At 45.2% G+C, this 19371-nt stretch overlaps 2 protein-coding genes across 2 annotated transcripts; both read right to left on the bottom strand.

The window, feature by feature from the left end:
• Positions 1-843: 843 nt before the first annotated feature.
• LOC134393192 (uncharacterized) lies at positions 844-5413 on the bottom strand. The gene is made up of 3 exons (XM_063118213.1): positions 5282-5413; positions 3605-3657; positions 844-2208 (listed from the first exon to the last, which is right to left on the bottom strand). The coding sequence occupies exons 1-3, from the start codon at positions 5397-5399 to the stop codon at positions 1186-1188; spliced, it is 1194 nt and encodes a 397-aa protein (XP_062974283.1). The 5' UTR covers positions 5400-5413; the 3' UTR covers positions 844-1185.
• A 4477-nt stretch (positions 5414-9890) lies between these two features.
• Positions 9891-18545, bottom strand: LOC134393117 (uncharacterized). The gene is made up of 3 exons (XM_063118085.1): positions 18428-18545; positions 16378-16432; positions 9891-11231 (listed from the first exon to the last, which is right to left on the bottom strand). Exon 3 carries the CDS (start codon positions 11217-11219, stop codon positions 10209-10211), a length of 1011 nt encoding a protein of 336 aa, XP_062974155.1. The 5' UTR covers positions 11220-11231; positions 16378-16432; positions 18428-18545; the 3' UTR covers positions 9891-10208.
• Between the last annotated feature and the right edge of the window lie 826 nt (positions 18546-19371).

Raw genomic sequence — 19371 nt, 5'->3', positions numbered from 1 at the left:
CCAGCATCAAAGTTAGGCATGGCCAAGCACCAGCAGGAACCCCCAGGACTTGCTTCCCCTCTTCATCATTGCAACCTGCTTGTTCACCTGCCTCTCACCCTGGCCCAGACAACAGTGGTGGAGAGAAGGAGAAGAAGTAGACGCCATTCCCTACTTGCTCACTGTCTCTCTGGCTGTCAAGCAAACAACTGGCACCAATGAAGGAAAAGAGGAAGCGGAGCAATAGCATCTGGTAAGTGACAATGAGAAGAACATATACTCACTGAAGAAGGGAGCCATTGAAAGTTCCTTGCCCAAGAGCCCTCTGAAACCTGCAGCCGGCCCTGCTTGGGCAGTTGCCTTAAAACACCCCTTGACACTTCTGACTGGTGGATTCTCCCTCCCCTCAAATTCTAGGGGGTAAAATGGAGCAGCCATCCCTATGAATTTTGTCAGCCATTCTTCCTCAACTGAACCTTACTTCCAATACCATTTGTGATGATAGTTTGGACTCTGGCCAGGTAGCAACAGAAAGAGTTTACACAGAGTTGCTCCGTCTCTCGCATGCTCATACATTTCACGGTTCCCTTTGAGCCATCTCTAGCGTACCAAGACAGGTAAATCCAGGAGGCACATTCCATCCTGGCCTGCACCGCAGTGAAGTGTTTTGTATTCAGTACAAAAACCCACAATCCACTTGTGTCTGTAAAGGTGGCAACAAGACATTATGGAGCGGAGGAGAAACAAGTTTGAGAAAAACACCAAACATTGTGTTTGCCGGGACCTTTAAAAAATGTGTTCAAAGCAGATCGAAATGTATCATGTTTCAATATAGATTTTATTATTAATTTCATAAGTGCCAGAGTGATTTTCTTTATCATGGGAGATTACAAAGAGTATCAAGAGAGAAAGGAAACCCTCCTGATGTGAAAACAGTACATCTTGTATATTGTGTGCTCCTTTCCGAGCGCAAATAAAGTTGCCAGCGATACATAGCACGATTTCTCTAAGAGTAAGAGTGTTACTGAAAGGCAACTAAGGTTGGACTAATGCAAGCAATGGGAAGATTTAGGGCTGGCTGTGATATTGTAATAAGGGGAGATGTCAGTGCCCACAAATGAATACAGGGCAATACAGCAAAGCAGCAACTGCATATATGTGAGTCAGAAATCAGTAGGATGTATGCAAACAACCTAGTTGTGTGAGTCACTGATGATCAGTGGAACATAACATGGGTTCACCAATGGACACAGCAATGGTATAGGCAGGTTGATAAAAGGTGCTATGGAGGCTGGTGTAAAATGCTAAGCGCAAGAGCTCGGCAGAATTCAGCAACTTTGAGAACAGGACATGTGCAATGGGCACAATGGTTTCATTGGCAAAACCAACCTGCAGTTCCACGTTGGTATAATTGATGCCCTTGCAGGTGATACTTTCCTGCTTATAGAAACGCATGGCGGCCAGAGCCCCAGAATCCGGGAGGCTGCTGACGGAGCTGATTTTGTCAATAAGCTGGACAGCGCTTTGGAATTGCCTCTTGGTAAGTGGGAGGAACTTGTCTTGCCTTTCTCTGCGGAAGATGACTTTGCCTTCCTTTTGGGAGTTGGGAAGCATGTAGGTTTCCACATGGGAAGAATTGCTGTGGGAGTTCACCCACACACACCCCTCCAAGCCCTTCTTCCCACAGTGGTCCCACCCAGCTTCATCGTCATTTGTATGGCATCGATACACATGGTGCCCATATTTGGCACAACGGTAGTTACTGTGGCAGGGCAAACCAGCAGGGGTCACATCGCGGAATGGAGAGCAGCGCTCAGTACCATGGATTGTCTTGCACTTGAAAGTTCCTTTAGATGCTTGGCACCTTGTCATGCACATGTTGTTGTCCTGAGAATATTCAAGGAAATCCTGCCGGCCGAGCAACCCGCAGTAATGCCACTTTCCATTTGTTAAGTGGCAGTAGCGGTAGGAGCCCCCCCAGCGTTCACAGGATGAGGCACATTTTTTGCCCGAAGCTTCCAGGCCTTCTTCTAAGGAACAGTAGTCCCAATCTTTCCCATTCCCACCACTTTGCTTGCACCAGGTGTAGCCATAGCCATGATACCCACAGGTATTTCCGCACATCCCACCAGAGCTTGTATAATGAACAACATAATGGGAGGAAGTGATAGACATGATGGAAAAGAAGGCAAGCAGAGCCACAGACACCCCCATCGTCTTCTTGAGAACCTGAAATGAAAATGTTAAATAAAAAAAACCTTTAACTCTCTGTTGCCAAGATTGTGTTTCATCCCTATAAGTTCTAAGGACACAGGAAGCAGCCTTACACTGAGTCAGGCCATTGGTCCATCTAGCCCAATATTCTCGACACTGACTGGCAGCAATTTTCCAGGGTTTTGGACAGGAATGTTTCCAAGCACCACCTGGAGACACGAGGAATCAAATCTGCAACCTTCTGCATGCAAAGCATGCGTTCAAGCACTGAGCTGTGACACCTCTGCCTAGATCTTTCTGTCCCTAAGGGTGTCTCCTTGTGTGTTCAATCAAAATAATATTACTACCGTAACGTGTCCCTTTGTGATGCCTTTAAAAAGGGGGATGGGCAACTTTGGAACATCCGAGGAGCATTTTTCACTCCCAGCCACACGCACCAAAGGCCACACTCCTGGCATGACAGAAAAACAACACCGGCATTTTGCCAATGAAATTCCATGGAAAACTGCTAGCAAGCCTTGAAAAGGCCAGAATTCACTAGAAAACATGCTAAATGTGACTTTTCTAAGGCTCTTTTGTGGCTTGCAATCAAATTTCAGTGGAAGACTGCCAGGGAGGTTCAGCCACCACACTGCCAAATTTGGTGGTGCAGCAGCTTCCTGTTGTGGGGTGCAGAAGAGAATGGAGCCCATCCCTGCTTGAAATGGTCCATGGCCAGCCTTCCCATCAGACAGAACCCCCCATCTGCCCCACCCAATTAATTTTGAGCACTAGGAAGGGGCATCAAATGTGTTAGTGATGTAATTTAGTATTGTTGCATTTTTACTGTCAAGGAGGAAGAGCCATGCTTGTGGGATTTTCTGCCTTGGGTGACAAATAACTTGGCTGAAAAATATGGATTCTAAGGAGTTGTTTAGTGTATTGTTGCCCAGACCCTACCTTAGCAGTGTACTTAGTCTTTTGAGCAAGTTACTTGTCCTTTGTGACTAGCCACACCTCCCACGGTGGCACCCACAGCAGTTTCTCAAATTGCTAAATGTGCCCAGATCCAAAAAGGTTGGCTACCCTGATTTAGAGCAATTTGATTTTACTAAGCATTAACTCCCACTCCACTATTCTAACCATTGGGTTATCCTTGGACTGGATCTAGATTTTACACTTAGAGTAGACCAATTGAACTCAATGTAATTTAGGTAAGTCACTTAAGTCCCATTGATTTCAACACATATACTCTGACTAAATCTGGATCTGACTCCTTACCAAGTTTTGTGATCCATGACAACCGAGACGCAGCAATGGGTAAATCGATGCCTAGGGACTTGAAAACAGGTCTCACAAGTCAAAGTCTAACATGCAACCCATTATATATCATTGGTTCCAGCAATGAAGAGCAATGAAAAAAAGAAGTTACCTGCATTAATGCTAGAAAGTAATCCTGAAAAGTGAATTTGCTGCAAACAGAACCTTGGAAAAAAGAAAAATTCAATTGATCAACCAATTAGATTTCCAAATCAAACAGAAAACTATAGGATTCCCTTGAACTGGAGGACATCAATCCTAGGCTGAGCATGTTCAAGAAAAACGTAATTTAAAAAATTACACAGGCACGCAGGCAAGGAAGTCACAATCAAACAGCATTAATGTTGTTACAGGCACAAGTTAGTGGGAGCTTTTGCACAACCACGTTGCACATAGCACACAAGTTGGGGTGGAAATCATATTTTCCTAGAGAGAAAATATGTTGAGTGCTGTTACATATACATAAGTGTTTCCAAAGACATCTGGATCACCCACAATTTAATAACTAAACTGTGTTTTTATCAGGCATTGGGGGTGGGTGGGTGGCTAAATTGTTTAGAAATACCCCAAACTTGCTTGTTAAATGAACCTGCCACTACACATCCCATTATCCTGTGAAGTAGAGTATTAGGCTCTACCACAAAAGCAAGAGGTTCAGGAATGAAGAAACAAGAAAACTCATAAAACAGAGGTTCAGACTCACAGATCCTCTCCGCCCCTCTCCGCCCTCACCCCCCAAAAGCGAAGTGTGGGAAATTCCTTTCTTAGTTAAATCCCTCCCACTCACAGCCACATGTTTTGCATTTGTTATGAACATGAAAAGTTGAAGAAAACTTCTAACTCAGGAAAATATTTGCTTTCCGTCCCAGCCGAGGTTTCCCCTTTCCTTTAGTTATACTTACAGAATATCATGTACTTTAAAGTACATCAGACTTGGACTATGCAAAGACATTTACAATTCCTTCTCACAACCATGCTGTGATGAAGATTGCTCTAATGCCCATTTTACAGATGGGGAAGTGAGGCTAAGAGAGCCAGTGTGGTGTAGTGGCTAAAGTGTCAGACTGGGAGTTGGGAGATCCGGGTTCTAGTCTCCACTTAGCCATGGAAACCCACTGGGTGACTTTGGGCCAGTCACAAAACTCTCAGCCCAACCTACCTCACAGGATTGTTGTTGTGAGGATAAAATGGAGAGGAGGAGAATTAAGTACGCTGCCTTGGTATCCTTGGAGGAAAAAAAGGCGGGATATAAATGCAATAATAAATAAATAAGAGAGTTAAATTTGCCCAGTGTCATCAACATTGTGCAAACACACACACACACACACATATTCAACTCATGTTTTCCAAGTCCAGATACTATAATGATGCATCCCATTCCCACTGCTGAAATCCTTTCCTGTTTTGACCAGCTGTGCTCCCAAATTTCATGCTTAGGATAACAGCTACAGTCAACTCTATCCCACCACAAAGGTGTCCATTCCAGAGGATCTACCAAAAAAAATCCAGCCACACCTTTCTCATTGTGGTTTTTCTACACCAAGCAGGATATAAAACTTTGAAAACGGTATATGGAATGTGGCCTGGGCCCCAACAGTTGTCAATACTGTTACAAACTGTAATAAAGCAGTAGTGTGGATCCTGCCTGAAGCAGTAGTTTTGTCTTGAATGGAGCACAAAGTTATGCTGGGCAATAACTCTTGTCCCACTCATTCTTGTCCCACTCATATTTAGCTCATCCATTTGTCTGAATAAGGAAAACTCTGGAGAAGGAATCTCAGTTACTTACTTCTGTCCCATGTAAGTGCTCCTCTTGCTCTCTCGCCTGAACCCCCAACAGCAATGATGAGAGAGCAATATTTTTTGCTGTTTATATGCTGAGAGGATTCCAAAGTTTTTGACCTCATTTAAAATCAGGAAAAAGGAGGGGAAAGGGAGAAATGAAAGAGAAACTGCAAAATGAATCACACAGGGACAAAACTGCTTTCAGTTCTCCCACATTCATCTGTCTTGAACATACATCCAGGTGAGGTGGAAAAGAAGTTAACATTTGATGCTACATTATATGGCCCTTTGAGCAATGGATTGTAGACTGAAACAGTTGTTCACCTGAACTGGTAAGCATTAGGGCAGTTTCAGGGCCCTACGGCTCTATTCAGACATCACATCAAGCCATCCTTAAGGAAACAAAGCAAGACACACCCAAACCGCCAGATAATTGTTTGACAGCCCAATTTAACAATGTTTCCCCCAAAAAAGAATTAGCCCAATTTACGTCGAAATATGCATGTGTTTAGGGTTGCAGCCGCTATCATCTCCTGTCATTCAGATCCCACCACACATGCCCTCCATTCTAAATTAGCTAAACATCCTACGTGTGCTTCTCATTGTGCTTCTAACCCAGGAGTCGGCAACTTGTGGTTCTCCAGATGTTTTGGCCCACAAGTCCCATCAGCTCCAGCTAATGGTGAGGGATGATGGGAGTTGTAGCCCAAAACACCTGGAGGTTCACAAATTACCTATCCCTGTTTTAACTAAACTTTATATTTTAACTGGGGTTCAGCATGGTATCTGAATTAGTGATGGGGGAGCTTCCCATTTTTGCCAAGTTCCCCATTTCCAAGCCAATCTAAATTTGGAAACACGCTGACTGCTTTCCCGGTCCAAATAGTGAGGACAACATGGTACCCTTCGGAACCCTGTTGCTCAGTTGCCAAGTGGCCGAGGAATAGTCACCCAGTGTAACTTTCTGAAATCAACTCTGCAAGTAGGACTGGATCCACTATAACCCAGTGCCTCCAATGCCCAACCTGGTCTGGGAGGACACCATAGTCAATGGTATCGAAAACCAATGAGCGATTGAGCAGAATTAATAGGGGCACACGACCAACCACCCCATCCTTCTCTCAATCAAGATAATCTAGGCAACCAAGGTTGATTCAGTCTTGCAACCAGGCCAAAATGTAGACTGAAATAGGTCTAAATAATCAGTATCCTCCAAGACACTTGAAGTGACCTTGCCACAACCCTCTCAAGTTCCTTCCCCAAGAAAAGGGTATTCACAACTGGGCAGTAGTTGTCAAATACCATTGGATCCAGTGGGGGGGGGGGTTTCAGGAGTGGCTACACTACTACTTCCTTAAAGGCAAGTCTCATGTGTTCTGAAACAAAAATAGCTCCCTTTATTAATCCAAATCAATTTCATATACGTTTGAAAGGCGGCTGAGAGATGTCTTTATATAAAAGAAGTAAAATAATAATCTGAAATTGAATTATACTTACCCAATTAGTATGTGTGTGATGAGTTCTTTCTTTTCAAATGCTGAAGAAATTTATTAAAATGGATCCATGCTTCTCATTCATCTCCTGTTTTGCTCCCCTAATTCTTTGTTTGTTTGTTTATTACATTACTAATCCACCTAATAACTAATACTCTCTGGACAGATACTCTCTGCCCATGGGCTTGCAATCTAAAAGACATAACACAAAAAGTAAAGGGATTGTGAAGTTTGGGGAAAGAAGCATTTTCAGGCATTAGATTCTAGGGCTGTGCAAATCCGGGCCTTGGATTCGAATACTTGAATCACAACAGTCATTTTATGATAGATCTGCCATTTTAATGCAGAGCCCTAGGCCCCCATACAGCCTACAATTCCCAGCATGCAGTGCCTGGGAGGGCTGTACTTACCAGGGCCCAGAAACAGAGGGCATATGTGTACTCACTGCCACCATTGGCCGCTCCTCTGCACCATTGCCCGCTGCTGGTGAGATCGGCCTCCTCCTCCAAGAGATTGGCCGGTGCCAGCGAGATCACTGGTTTTTCCATGATATCAGCCAAACTTGTGGAGAAGCCGGTGATCTCGCGGAGGAGGAGGCCGATCTCGCCAGCAGCGGCAATGGCACAGAGGAACGGGCATTGGTGGCAGTGAGCACGCCTATGCCCTCTGTCCCTTTAAGTTTCATCTGGATTAACACTAAATGCAATGGGTCATTCTTGCGGCAATTTACCAAGTGTGCTTACTTGATGCCATTTGACACACTCTTTCTCTAGTTTATTTTTTCCCCTAGTATGATATATTTGTCTGTATTAATCTTATTAGCAGTGAAGTTCTTCAGTATTATACTTAAGGTAAATGCCTTTTAGATATTTGGATAAAATATGTTTGATTTGTCAGCAAGTGAGAGCTCATATTTGACAATCTATTATTGTTTTTAAATAACTGACATGTAACGGTATCAAATATTTGGCTGTATTTGACAGCTGGCATGAAATGCCATCTAAAAGTTTAGAGGGGAGGACGTGAAGTCTGGCTAGTGAGAATGCTCTCCTGTATTTGGGAATTGTTAACCAGGACAGGTAGGACATCCCATCTTTGCAAAAGGAGACCGGTGGGCCTAAGGACTGGGGGGAGCATGGAGCCTGAGCAGCACTCTGAAGGTCTTGCATATCTATGTCCACCAGCCTTTGTTTCACAACTGATTTGGCACTAGCTAGATCCATTGATAGTAACACAGGAGATGAGAGCCCTATTGAGTTGATTTTGCTTGTCATGGCCTTTGACCAGGGAGATTCAAAATGGTCTGACAGGATCTTGGATACCAGGGAATTTGTTGGAAGTGCCAATTTGCAGCGAAGCCAGAAGTGGATAACATGGATCCAAGCCAGACAGTTTACTGAATTCAGTCCGGCCTCTAACTTAAAGACAGCTCCAGAGACACAGTTTGGAATGTAACACCCTAAGGATAACAAACACCCTAAGGAAAGACAACTGAATGCCCTCAAAGGAGCATTTGGAACACAGGAACCAGATCAGTGTCCCATAGAGAATCTGCGGGATGATTTTGGCCTTGAAGACCTGGACAGCTGCTGGGAGGAATTTCCCACCACTTGTAAAAAAGAAGCGAGCAATTGCACCCACATGTTCTCCAGCTTTAATCTTAGAATGTTTCCCCTGCTCTCTCCAAGAAATGGTTTCATGAAACCATATGCCCGGATATTTATTGGACCCCACTTGCTCAATCCTGGAGTTCCCCATGAATCTGGAAAATCTGACCTTACGTTTGGAAAAAAAAATACCTTAGATTTTGTATAATTGATTGTAAGAAGGTTTTCTGTACAATAGTTGGCAAAGCCACACAGCAATCTCTTGAGGCCCACTCTAGTCTGGGAAATCAGAACAGCGTCGTCTGCATACAGAAGAAGAAAGACTTTGGTGTGCTCCATCTTGGGTGGATGGGATGGTAATGGCTCCAATGCATGGGGGAGGTCTGCCAGATACAAGTTAAATAGAACAGGAGCGAGCACACAACCTTGTCTTACCCCACAGGATGCAGCAATCTCCTTTGTGAAATGACCTTGTGGGCTGCAACAGACCTGAGCAGTGGTGTTGTAGTAAAGGGATTGGATCAAAAACAGGAATCTTTTGTCAACAGAAAGCTGTTCCAGTTTGTTCCAGAGACGTGGACGGGATATAGAATCAAATGCAGATTTTAAATCAATGAAGGCTGCAGAACATTTGCCACCTTTAGGGGCAGAGCATCTATAAGCCAGATGAGCCAGGACCAAACAGTGGTTGAGGGTTGAACAGCCAGGTTTAAAACGAATCTGCTTTTCGCCCAGTAGGACATGCTCATTGATCCATGCCTTTAGCCTGAGACCTAAATAACTTGCATAGACCTTCTCTACTATCAATAGCAGACTAATAGGGCAGTAGTTAAATGGGTAATCTTTAGGGGCTTTTTTATGGATTGGAATTATGAAGGCGCTTTGCCCAAGGGCCCTCCAAAACCTGCAGCCAGTGCTACTTGGGCTGTTGCCTTAAAACACTTCTGACCAGTAGATTCTCCCTCCCCTCAAATTCTAGGGGGTAAAAAGGAGTGGCCGTCCCTATGAATTTTGTCAGCCATTCTTCCTCAACTGAACCAACAATCATTCCCTTTTCATACCATTTGTGATGATAGATTGGACTCTGGCCAGGTAGCAACAGAGAGTTTGCACAGAGTTGCTCCGTCTCTTGCATGCTCATACATTTCACTGTTCCCTTTGAGCCACCTCTAGCATACCAAGACAGATAAATCCAGGAGGCGTATTCCATCCTGGCCTGCACCGCAGTGAGGTGTTTTGTATTCAGTACTCAAACCAGCAACCCAGTTGTGTCTGTAAAGGTGGCAACAAGACATTATGGAGCGGGGGAGAAACAAGTTTGAGAAAAACACCAAACATTGTGGAAAGTCATCTTTTCCTATCATTATATAGTAATTCAGGCTTGCTCTTATCTACAGAATTACAGGGACATTTAAAAAATGTGTTCAAAGCAGATCAAAATGTATCATGTTTCAATATAGATTTTATTATTAATTTTGTAAGTGCCAGAGTGATTTTCTTTATCATGGGAGATTACAAAGAGTATCAAGAGAGAAAGGAAACCCTCCTGATGTGAAAACAGTACATCTTGTATATTGTGTGCTCCTTTCCGAGCGCAAATAAAGTGGCCAGCAATACATAGCACGATTTCTCTAAGAATAAGAGTGTTACTAAAAAGCAACTAAGGTTGGACTAATGCAAGCAATGGGAAGATTTAGGGCTGGCTGTGATATTGTAATAAGGGGAGATGTCAGTGCCCACAAATGAATACAGAGCAATACAGCAAAGCAGCAACTGCATATATGTGAGTCAGAAATCAGTAGGATGCATGCAAACAACCTAGTTGTGTGAGTCACTGATGATCAGTGGAACATAACATGGGTTCACCAATGGACACAGCAATGGTATAGGCAGGTTGATAAAAGGCGCTATGGAGGCTGGTGTAAAATGCTAAGCGCAGGACCTCAGCAGAATTCAGTAACTCTGAGAACAGGACATGTGCAATGGGCACAATGGTTTCATTGGCAAAACCAACATGCAATTCCATGTTGGTATAATTGATGCCCTTGCAGGTGATACCTTCCTGCTTATAGAAACGCGTGGGGGCCAGAGCCCCAGAATCGGGGAGGCTGCTGACGGAGCTGATTTTGTCAATAAGCTGGACAGCACTTTGGAACTGCCTCTTGGTAAGTGGGAGGATCTTGTCTTGCCTTTCTCTGCGGAAGATGGCCTTGCCTTCCTTTTGGGAGTTGGAAAGCATGCAGGTCTCTACATGGGAAGAATTGCTCTGGGAGTAGACCCACACACACCCCTCCAAGCCCTTCCTCCCACAGTGGTCCCACCCAGCTTCGCTCTCATCTGTATGGCATCGATACACATGGTGCCCATATTTGGCACAACGGTAGTTACTGTGGCAGGGCAAACCAGCAGGGGTCACATCATGGAATGGAGAGCAGCGCTCAGTACCATGGATTGTCTCGCACTGGAAAGTTCCTTCAGCTGCTTGGCACCTCTTGATGCATATGTTGTTTTCCTGGGAATATTCAAGGAAACCTCGCTGGCCTAGCAACCCACAGTAATGCCACTTGCCATTTGGTAAGTAGCAATAGAGGTAGGAGCCCCCCCAGCGTTCACAGGATGAGGCACATTTTTTGCCCGAAGCTTCCAGGCCTTCTTCTAAGGAACAGTAGTCCCAATCTTTCCCATTGCCGCCGCTTTGCTTGCACCAGGTGTAGTCATAGCCATGATACCCACAGGTATCTCCGCACATCCCACCAGAGCTTGTATAATGAACAACATAATGGGAGGAAGTGATAGACATGATGGAAAAGAAGGCAAGCAGAGCCACAGACACCCCCATCATCTTCTTGGGAACCTGAAATGAAAATGTTAAATAAAAAAAACCTTTAGCTCTCTGCTGCCAAGATTGTGTTTCATCCCTATAAGTTCTAAGGACACAGGAAGCAGCCTTACACTGAGTCAGGCCATTGGTCCATCTAGCCCAATATTCTCGACACTGACTGGCAGCAATGCTCCAGGGTTTCAGACAGGCATCTTTCTCAGCACCACCTGCAAAAGCAAGGGATCAAACCTGCGACCTTCTGCATGCAAAGCTTGCGTCCTGGCACTGAGCTATGGCCCTTCTGCCTGGATCTTTCTGTCCCTAATGCTCTCCCCTTGTGTGTTTAAAAAATGCTGTAACATGTTCCTTTGTGATGCCTTAAAAGGGGGTGGGCAACTTTGGAATGTCCACGGAGCAATTTCCACTCCCAGACACACACACACACACCAAGGGCATGGCAGAAAAACAACAACAACATTGTGCCAATTAAATGTAATGGAAAACTGCTACCACGCCTTGAAAAGGCCAGAATTCGCTAGAAAACATGCTAAATGTGACCTTTCTAAGGCTCTTTAATGGACTGCAATCAAATTTCACTGTTAGGGCTCATCTACACCAAGCAGGATATTCTACTATGAAAGTGGTATGAAAGCTTTCATACCACTTTCATAGTGGAATATCCTGCTTGGTGTAGATAAGCCCAAAAACTTGCCAGGGAAGTGAAGCCACCACACTGCCAATTTTGGTGGTTCAGCAGCTTCCTGTTGTGGGGTGCAGAATAGAATGGGGCCCATCCCTGCTTGAAATGGTCCATGGCCAGCCTTCCCATCAGACAGAATGAGCCTTCTGCCCCAGCCAATTAATTCTGAGCACTAGGAAGGGGCATTAAATGTGTTAGCGATGTAATTTAGTACTGTTGAATTTTTACTGTCAAGGAGGAAGAGCTATGCTTGTAGGATTTTCAGCCTCAGGTGACAAATAACTTGGCTGGGCTTAGGTGTTATATACCTTGACTTGTGGAGCAGGAACGCCATTTGCTGCCACATTTCATGCAGCAAAATGCCCTGTTTAAAACTTCAAGAAGAATAGGGCGACAATATTTTTACTAGGGATGTGCTCTGCTTCTAATCGGACCGTAGAAGCAGGAGCGGAGCGGGGGGCTTCGCCTGCCCTTAAGCCGGAGGCAAAGAGGATTGGGGGGCCGGCGGAGCATGGCGAAGAGGATCGAGGTGAAGGCGGATCCTTCGCCTCGATCCGGAGCTCCGCCGGAAAGGTAAGTGGGGTTTACCGGGCCCTGCCGCTGTTGCCCATGCGGCGACGGCGGCAGGGCCCGGTAATCCCCCCCCCGCCCTCCTCTCCCTTACCTGCCTCCGTCTGCGGTCCGTCAGCGTCTTCAATTGATCCCACGGTTCCACCAGGAAGTCTGGGCCGCTTGCGGCCCAGACTTCCTGGTGGAACCGCGGGCTCAATTGAAGACGGCGACGGACCGCGGACGGAGGCAGGTAAGGTCCCCCTCTCCCTTGGTCCCTTACCGGGCTCTGCCGCCGTCGCCGCATGAGCGGCGATGGCGGGAGGGCCCGGTAACCCCCCCTATGTGGGGGAAACGGAGCTCCGATCCGGATCCAGAGCTCCGAGCGGAGCGGAGTGGGCACAGGCGGAGTGGGGGCGGGGCAGAGCGGCCCGATCCGAAAATGGCGGATCTGAAAGTGAAGCGGAGTGGGGGGTCCGTGCACACCCCTAATTTTTGCTGCGGACACCTGAGAATTTTTCCTTTCTCCTCTATCAATCTGCCCATCCATTGTGATCATCATCTTGGGTCTTTCTCTGGAAGCCCTTGCCGTCTGAAGTGCAGTGGGTGGTGGGTGACCAGAGAGAGAGACTTTTTAGTGTTGCCTGTTTTACCTCTGGAATGCCTCCCCCAGGAAGGCCCACCAGGAGTCCTTGTTCCTATCATTTCAGTCCCAGGTTACTCTCATTTAGGCCCCTGGCAAACATGTTTCCATCTTCCCAGGCTTTTAAGTACTGCTAATGGTAGCATTTAAATTTAGAGCAGTGGTAGGCAACATGATACCCGTGGCCCCCATCTGCCCTTGGACACCTTTCTTGATGCCCACCAAGATGCCCTTTCCATCCCACTTTTTAATTAATAAATTAACTTAATTATGTTAGTGCTGAAAAATATGGATCCTAAGGAGTTGTTTAGTGTATTGGGGCCCAGACCCTATCTTAGCCATGTGCTCAGTCTTTCAGGCAAGTTACTTGTCTATTGTGACTAACCGCTCTTCTCATGGCAGCTATTTTGTGGTGGTGCCCACATCAGTTTCTCAAATTAATAAATGTGCCCACAGATCCAAAAAGGTTGGCTACCCTGATTTAGAGCAATTTGATTTTACTATGTGTTTGAATGGACTGTGTGTTGTTGTTTTCCTTTTATTTTTTGAGTTTGATCTGTTAGTTTATATGCCTTAGTATTGCTGTTTTTCTTATTACTATATGTAACTTTGTTTCCTTAGTATTTTGTTAGCTGCCCTGGAAAAATACATTCACAATGAAGTAAATAAATAAATACTCATGATTAACCAGTCAAATGTGTTATCTTTCTGTGTACCTCATCAATGGCAATCCCTGCATTTCCTAGAACATGACGGCAGCCTCATTTGTTGCTTGGGAAAGATACTCTAGGAAAGTCTGTCCCAACCTTGGGTCCCCAGTTGATGTTAAACTAGAGCTCCTGCAATCCCTGACAATTTGCCATGCTGACTGGGGATGATAGGAATTGTAGTCCAACAACATTTGGGAACCCAGTGCTGAGAAAGGATGCTCTAGGCTAATAATCCCGTGAATGTTATGACTGTGAACCAATTCTGTAATGCGCGCGCGCACACACATACACGCACGAATAAACTGGGCAGAAAACAAAGAGTTGGATACCAAGCAAAATCCTTGATCTAACAGATATGAATTGTCGTACAACTTTTCTGTTTCCTACCTATTAGAGCAGCAGCAGAGGGAGATGGAGAATAAAATATATGAATGGCACATGCTAGGAGTATCTTGTAAGTCGATCCCTACCAAAGAATGGTCTTCAGGGACCAGGATATTTGAAAGACCACCTTCTCCATTGATTGCATCTTCATCAGAGGCCCTGTTTCATGTTCAGTTGCCATGAGAAGTCTGGTTGATCAAAATGTGATACAGGGCCCTTTCAGCTGTGACACCCAGATGGTGCAACTCCCTCCCGTAAGCAGCCCAATTGTCCCCCTCTTTGGCACACACACTTTCAACCTTTTTGTTTCTTCATATCTTTGATTTGATTTAGGCATCCCTTATTATCTGGTTCCTAGTTTTTAACTCTTTTTTAAAAAAAATGTTTTACTTTGGGGGCCTCATGAGGCATCAAAACCCAGGACATACATATTTTAATTAATCCCAGTTCTTGTATGAATGAATCATTCGACTTCGGGGGGATCCGCACGTCGCTCCCAGAGCGCTTCTATGCGACCCCAGAGCACCCCGAAAACGATAGTCTGACTTCCCTGTAAAAGAAACGAGGAAGAGCCGTCCATGCCGACGACGACGACGACAAGGAGAGCTCTCCGCCAGAGAGGAGAGCTCAGCAAAAGAAGGAGGGGTGAAGAGCAGAAGAAGCTCTCTACCCCGCCTTCTTTCGAGGAGCTCTCCTCTCCAGTGGAGAGCTCTCCTCGTCAGCGGCGGCGGTGGTGGCATGGACAGCTCTTCCTCGTTTCTTTTACAGGGAAGTCAGACTATCGTTTTCGGGGTGCTCTGGGGTTGCATAGAAGCGCTCTGGGAGCGATGTGCAGATCCCCCCTTCATTTCCTCTCCATTCGTATGGATTGGAATGTAAAAGCATTAATTTCCACTCCACTATTCTAACCTTGGGCTGGATCTAGATTTTACACTTACAGTAGAACAATTGAAATCATTGGCATTTAAGTAAGTCATACTTAAGTCCCTTTGATTTCAACAGGTCCACTCTAAGTATGACTAAATCTGGATCTTACTCCTTTCTCTCCAAGTTTTGTGATCCATTGACTACATGACAACTATGGCCTTAGCTAGACGAGGGGTTATCCTTAGCTATTTATTTATTTATTTATTTATTTATTACATTTCTATACCGCCCAATAGCCGGAGCTCTCTGGGCGGTTCACAAAAATTAAAACCATTCAAAGTATAAAACAACAGTATAAAACCATAATAGACGAGAAGTTATCCTTAGCTAGACGAGGGGTTATCCTAGACACACAGGGTATCCTGGGCTCAGGCAGGGATGAACCCTCCCTTGCCCTGGGATAACGGGCACCACTTGTAGCCCAATATTTCCCGCAGTCTCGGGCTGAGCCTGAGACTGTGAGCGTGTGGCCCGTTCTGCGGCTTCTCCCGGCTTCGGCGATTACTCACAAGGAGCTGGGAGAAGCCGCACAAGGGACACAGCATCGGGGCAGGGTGGAGAGATCAGGGCGGGGTGGGGGGAGCGGGCAAATATTTTTTTAAAAAAACCACACCTCACCCTTGCCACTCCAGTGTTCATGCGCAGTGGCCCCTTTAAACCAAAAAGAAAATGTTGGGCACAACGGGGCTTTCCTTCCCCTTGTTTCGCCTAGCCTAACGTGTGGATTAGAGTGACAGCCCACGATACTTGCATTGTGGGCTTGCCCCTCCTCACGCCCAGGTTTTAAGGTAGGTCTAGCAAAGGCCTAAGACTCAGCAATGGGTAAATCAATGCCTAGGGACTTGAAAACAGGAGGGGATCCGCACGTCGCTCCCAGAACGCTTCTATGCGACCCCAGTGCACCCCGAAAACGATAGTCTGACTTCCCTGTAAAAGAAACGAGGAAGAGCCGTCCATGCCGCTGATGCCGACGAGGAGAGCTCTCCGCCGGTGAGGAGAGCTCGGCAAAAGAAGGCGGGGTTTTGCCGAGCTCTCCTCGCCGGCGGAGAGCTCTCCTCGCCGGTGGCGCCGGCGGCATGGACAACTCTTCCTCATTTCTTTTACAGGGAAGTCAGACTATCGTTTTAGGGGTGCACTGGGGTCGCATAGAAGCGCTCTGGGAGCGACGTGCGGATCCCCCCCAGGTCTCAAAAGTCAAAGTCCAACATACAACCTATTATATATCATTGGTTCCAGCAATGAAGAGCAATGAAATAAAGAAGTTACCTGCACTGATTGTAGGAAGTGGATCCTGAAAAATGAATTTGGCTGCAAACAGATCCTTCGAAAAAAGAAAAGTTCAATTGATCAGCCAATTAGATTTCCAAATTAAACATAAAACTATAGGATTCCCTTGCACTGGAGGACATCAGTCCTAGGCTGAGCATGTTCAAGAATAACAAATAATTCAAAAAACTGCACAGGCATGCAGGCAAGGAAGTCACAATCAAACATCATTAAGGTTGTTAAAGGCACAAGATAGTGGGAGCTTTTGCACAACCGTGTTGCACATAGCACACAAGTTGGGGTGGAAATCATATTTTCCCAGAGAGAAAATATGTTGAGTGCTGTTACATATACATAACTGTTTCCAAAGACATCTGGATCACCCACAATTTAATAACTAAACTGTGTTTTTATCAGGCATTGGGGTGGGATGGCTATATTGTTTAGAAATGCCCCAAACTTGCTGGTTAAATGAACCTGCCACCACACATTCCATTATCTTGTGAAGTAGAGTATTAGGATCTACCACAAAAGCAAGAGGTTCAGGAATGTAGAAACAAGAAAACTCATAAAGCAGAGATTCAGACTCACAAACCCTCACCGCCCCCCCCCACCAAGCTAAGTGTAGGAAATTCCTTTCTTAATTAAATCCCACTCACAGCTACATGTTTTGCATTTGTTACAAACATGAAAAGTTTTATTATTATTATTATTATTATTATTATTATTATTATTATTGCACCAACAATGTACTTGGTGCTGCACAGAATATACAAATAAAACAGCAATACCCTGCCTAGGGGCTTACAGTCTAAAATCACATTAAAACATATGAAGGGGGAAGGGGTTACACAAAACAGAAATAAGGGAATAATCATAGCAATGAGAACACTTGTAACAATGAAGAAAACTTGTAACTCAGGAAAATATTGGTTTTCCGTCCCAACCGAGGTTTCCCCTTTCCTTTAGTTATACTTACAGAATATCATCTACTTTAAAGTACATCAGATTTTGGCCATACCTAGACGGGGCGATATCCCGGGGTGATCCCCAGGATCTCGCCCTAGCCTTTGAGCCTGCTGTTTCCACAGTCACGGGCTGATCCCGTGACCATGGAACATGTGTGCAGACGTCGCGGTTTGTGCCGGCTCCTCACAGCACCTTGCGAGAATCCAGGACCTGCACATGGAGTGCAGAGCTCCTCAGAAGCTCTACGCCCATCGGGGTTGGGATGCAGGGAGCGGGCAAAGTAATGTGTGTGTTTTTAAAAAAAGAACCCACCTTTGAGCGCATGAGTGCTCGTGCGCATCTTCTGTTTTTTTAAAAAAAGAAAATGGTGGGCAAAACGTCCTCTTCCTCCGAGGCCAGCGTGTGCCACGTGTAAACAGAGGGGGAGATCTCATGATAAAAATATCACGAGATCTTTACCCCTCCGTTGCACTAGACCTGTAGGACTAGCTGAGGCCTTTGACTATGCAAAGACATTTCCAATTCCTCCTCACAATCATGTTGTAATGAAGATTGTTCTAATGCCCATTTTACAGATGGGGAAGTGAGGCTAAGAGAGTTAAATTTGCCCAATGTCATCAACATTGTGCAAACATACACACACACACACACACATATTCAACCCATGTTTTCCAAGTCCAGATACTACAACGATCCATCCCATTCCCACTGTTCAAATCCTTTCCTGTTTTGACCAGCTGTGCTCCCAAATTTCATGCTTAGGATCACAGCCACAGTCAACTCTATCCCAACACAAAGCCGTTTGTTCCAGAGGATCTACAAAAAAAAAAGCCCAGTCACACCTGATATAACACATTGAAAACAGTATATGGAGTGTGTCCTGGGCCCCAAAAATTGTCAATACTGTTATAAACCATAATAAAGCAGTAGTGTAGATCCTGCCCAAAGCAGTAGTTTTGCCTTGAATGGAGGACAAAGTTATGGTGTGAATAGGAGGTCATTCTTGTCCCACTCATATTTAGCGCATCCATTTGCTTGAATAAGAAAAACTCTCAACAAGGCAAAACTCTTGGTTACTTACTTCTGTCCCCTGGAAGTGCTCCTCTTGCTCTCTCGCCTGAACCCCCGACAGCAATGATGAGAGAGCAATATTTTTTGCTGTTTATATGCTGAGAGAATTCCAAAGCTTTTGACCTCATTTAAAGTCAGCAAAAAGGAGGGGAAAGGGAGAACTAAGAGAAACTGCAAAACAAATCACAAAGACAAAACTGCCTTCAGTTCTCCAGTTCTTGGGCCTAATCTATACCAAGCACGATATGGTAGTATGAAAGTGATATATAAAAGGCCGGAGCCACACCAAGCAGGATATTGCACTATGAATGTGGTATATGGTATGTGTTAATAGGCCCCAACAGTTGTCAGGGCATTTCAATACCGCTATAAAGCAGTAATGTGGCTCCTACCTTTTATATACCGCTTTCATAGGGCAATATCCTGCTTGGTGTAGATGAGGCCTTGAACAGACATCCAGATGAGGTGGCAAAGAGGTTAAGATTTGATGCAACATTATATGGCCCTTTGAGCAATGGATTGTAGACTGAACCAGTTGCTCTATTCAGACGTCACATCAAGCCATGCTTAAGGAAACAAAGCAAGACATGCCACACCCAAACTGCCAGTGATTGATAATTGTTTGACAGCCCAATTTAACCATGTTTTCCCCCAAAAAAATTAGCCCAACATACTTCCAAATATGCATGTGTTTAGGGTTGCAGCTGCAGTCATCTCCTGTCATTCAAATCCCACCACACATGCCCTTCATTCCAAATTAGTTAAACATCTTACGTGTGCTTCTCATTGTGCTTCTAACCCACAAATCGGCAACTTGTGGTTCTCCAGATGTTTTGGCGTCACGTCTGCCTTTCACGTGCCCTCCACCCCTTCTGGTCTTCCTTCCATCCCAAGAAAAACCAGAAAAACCCTGAAATATTTTTCAACTCAAAGTTACTCTCTCTTGCTGTGTGT

Source organism: Elgaria multicarinata, chromosome 1 (genome assembly GCF_023053635.1).
Source record: "Elgaria multicarinata webbii isolate HBS135686 ecotype San Diego chromosome 1, rElgMul1.1.pri, whole genome shotgun sequence".
NCBI lineage: Eukaryota > Metazoa > Chordata > Lepidosauria > Squamata > Anguidae > Elgaria > Elgaria multicarinata.
The sequence above is the reverse complement of the archived record's forward strand: the minus strand, read 5'-3'. Positions and strand labels throughout refer to the sequence as shown.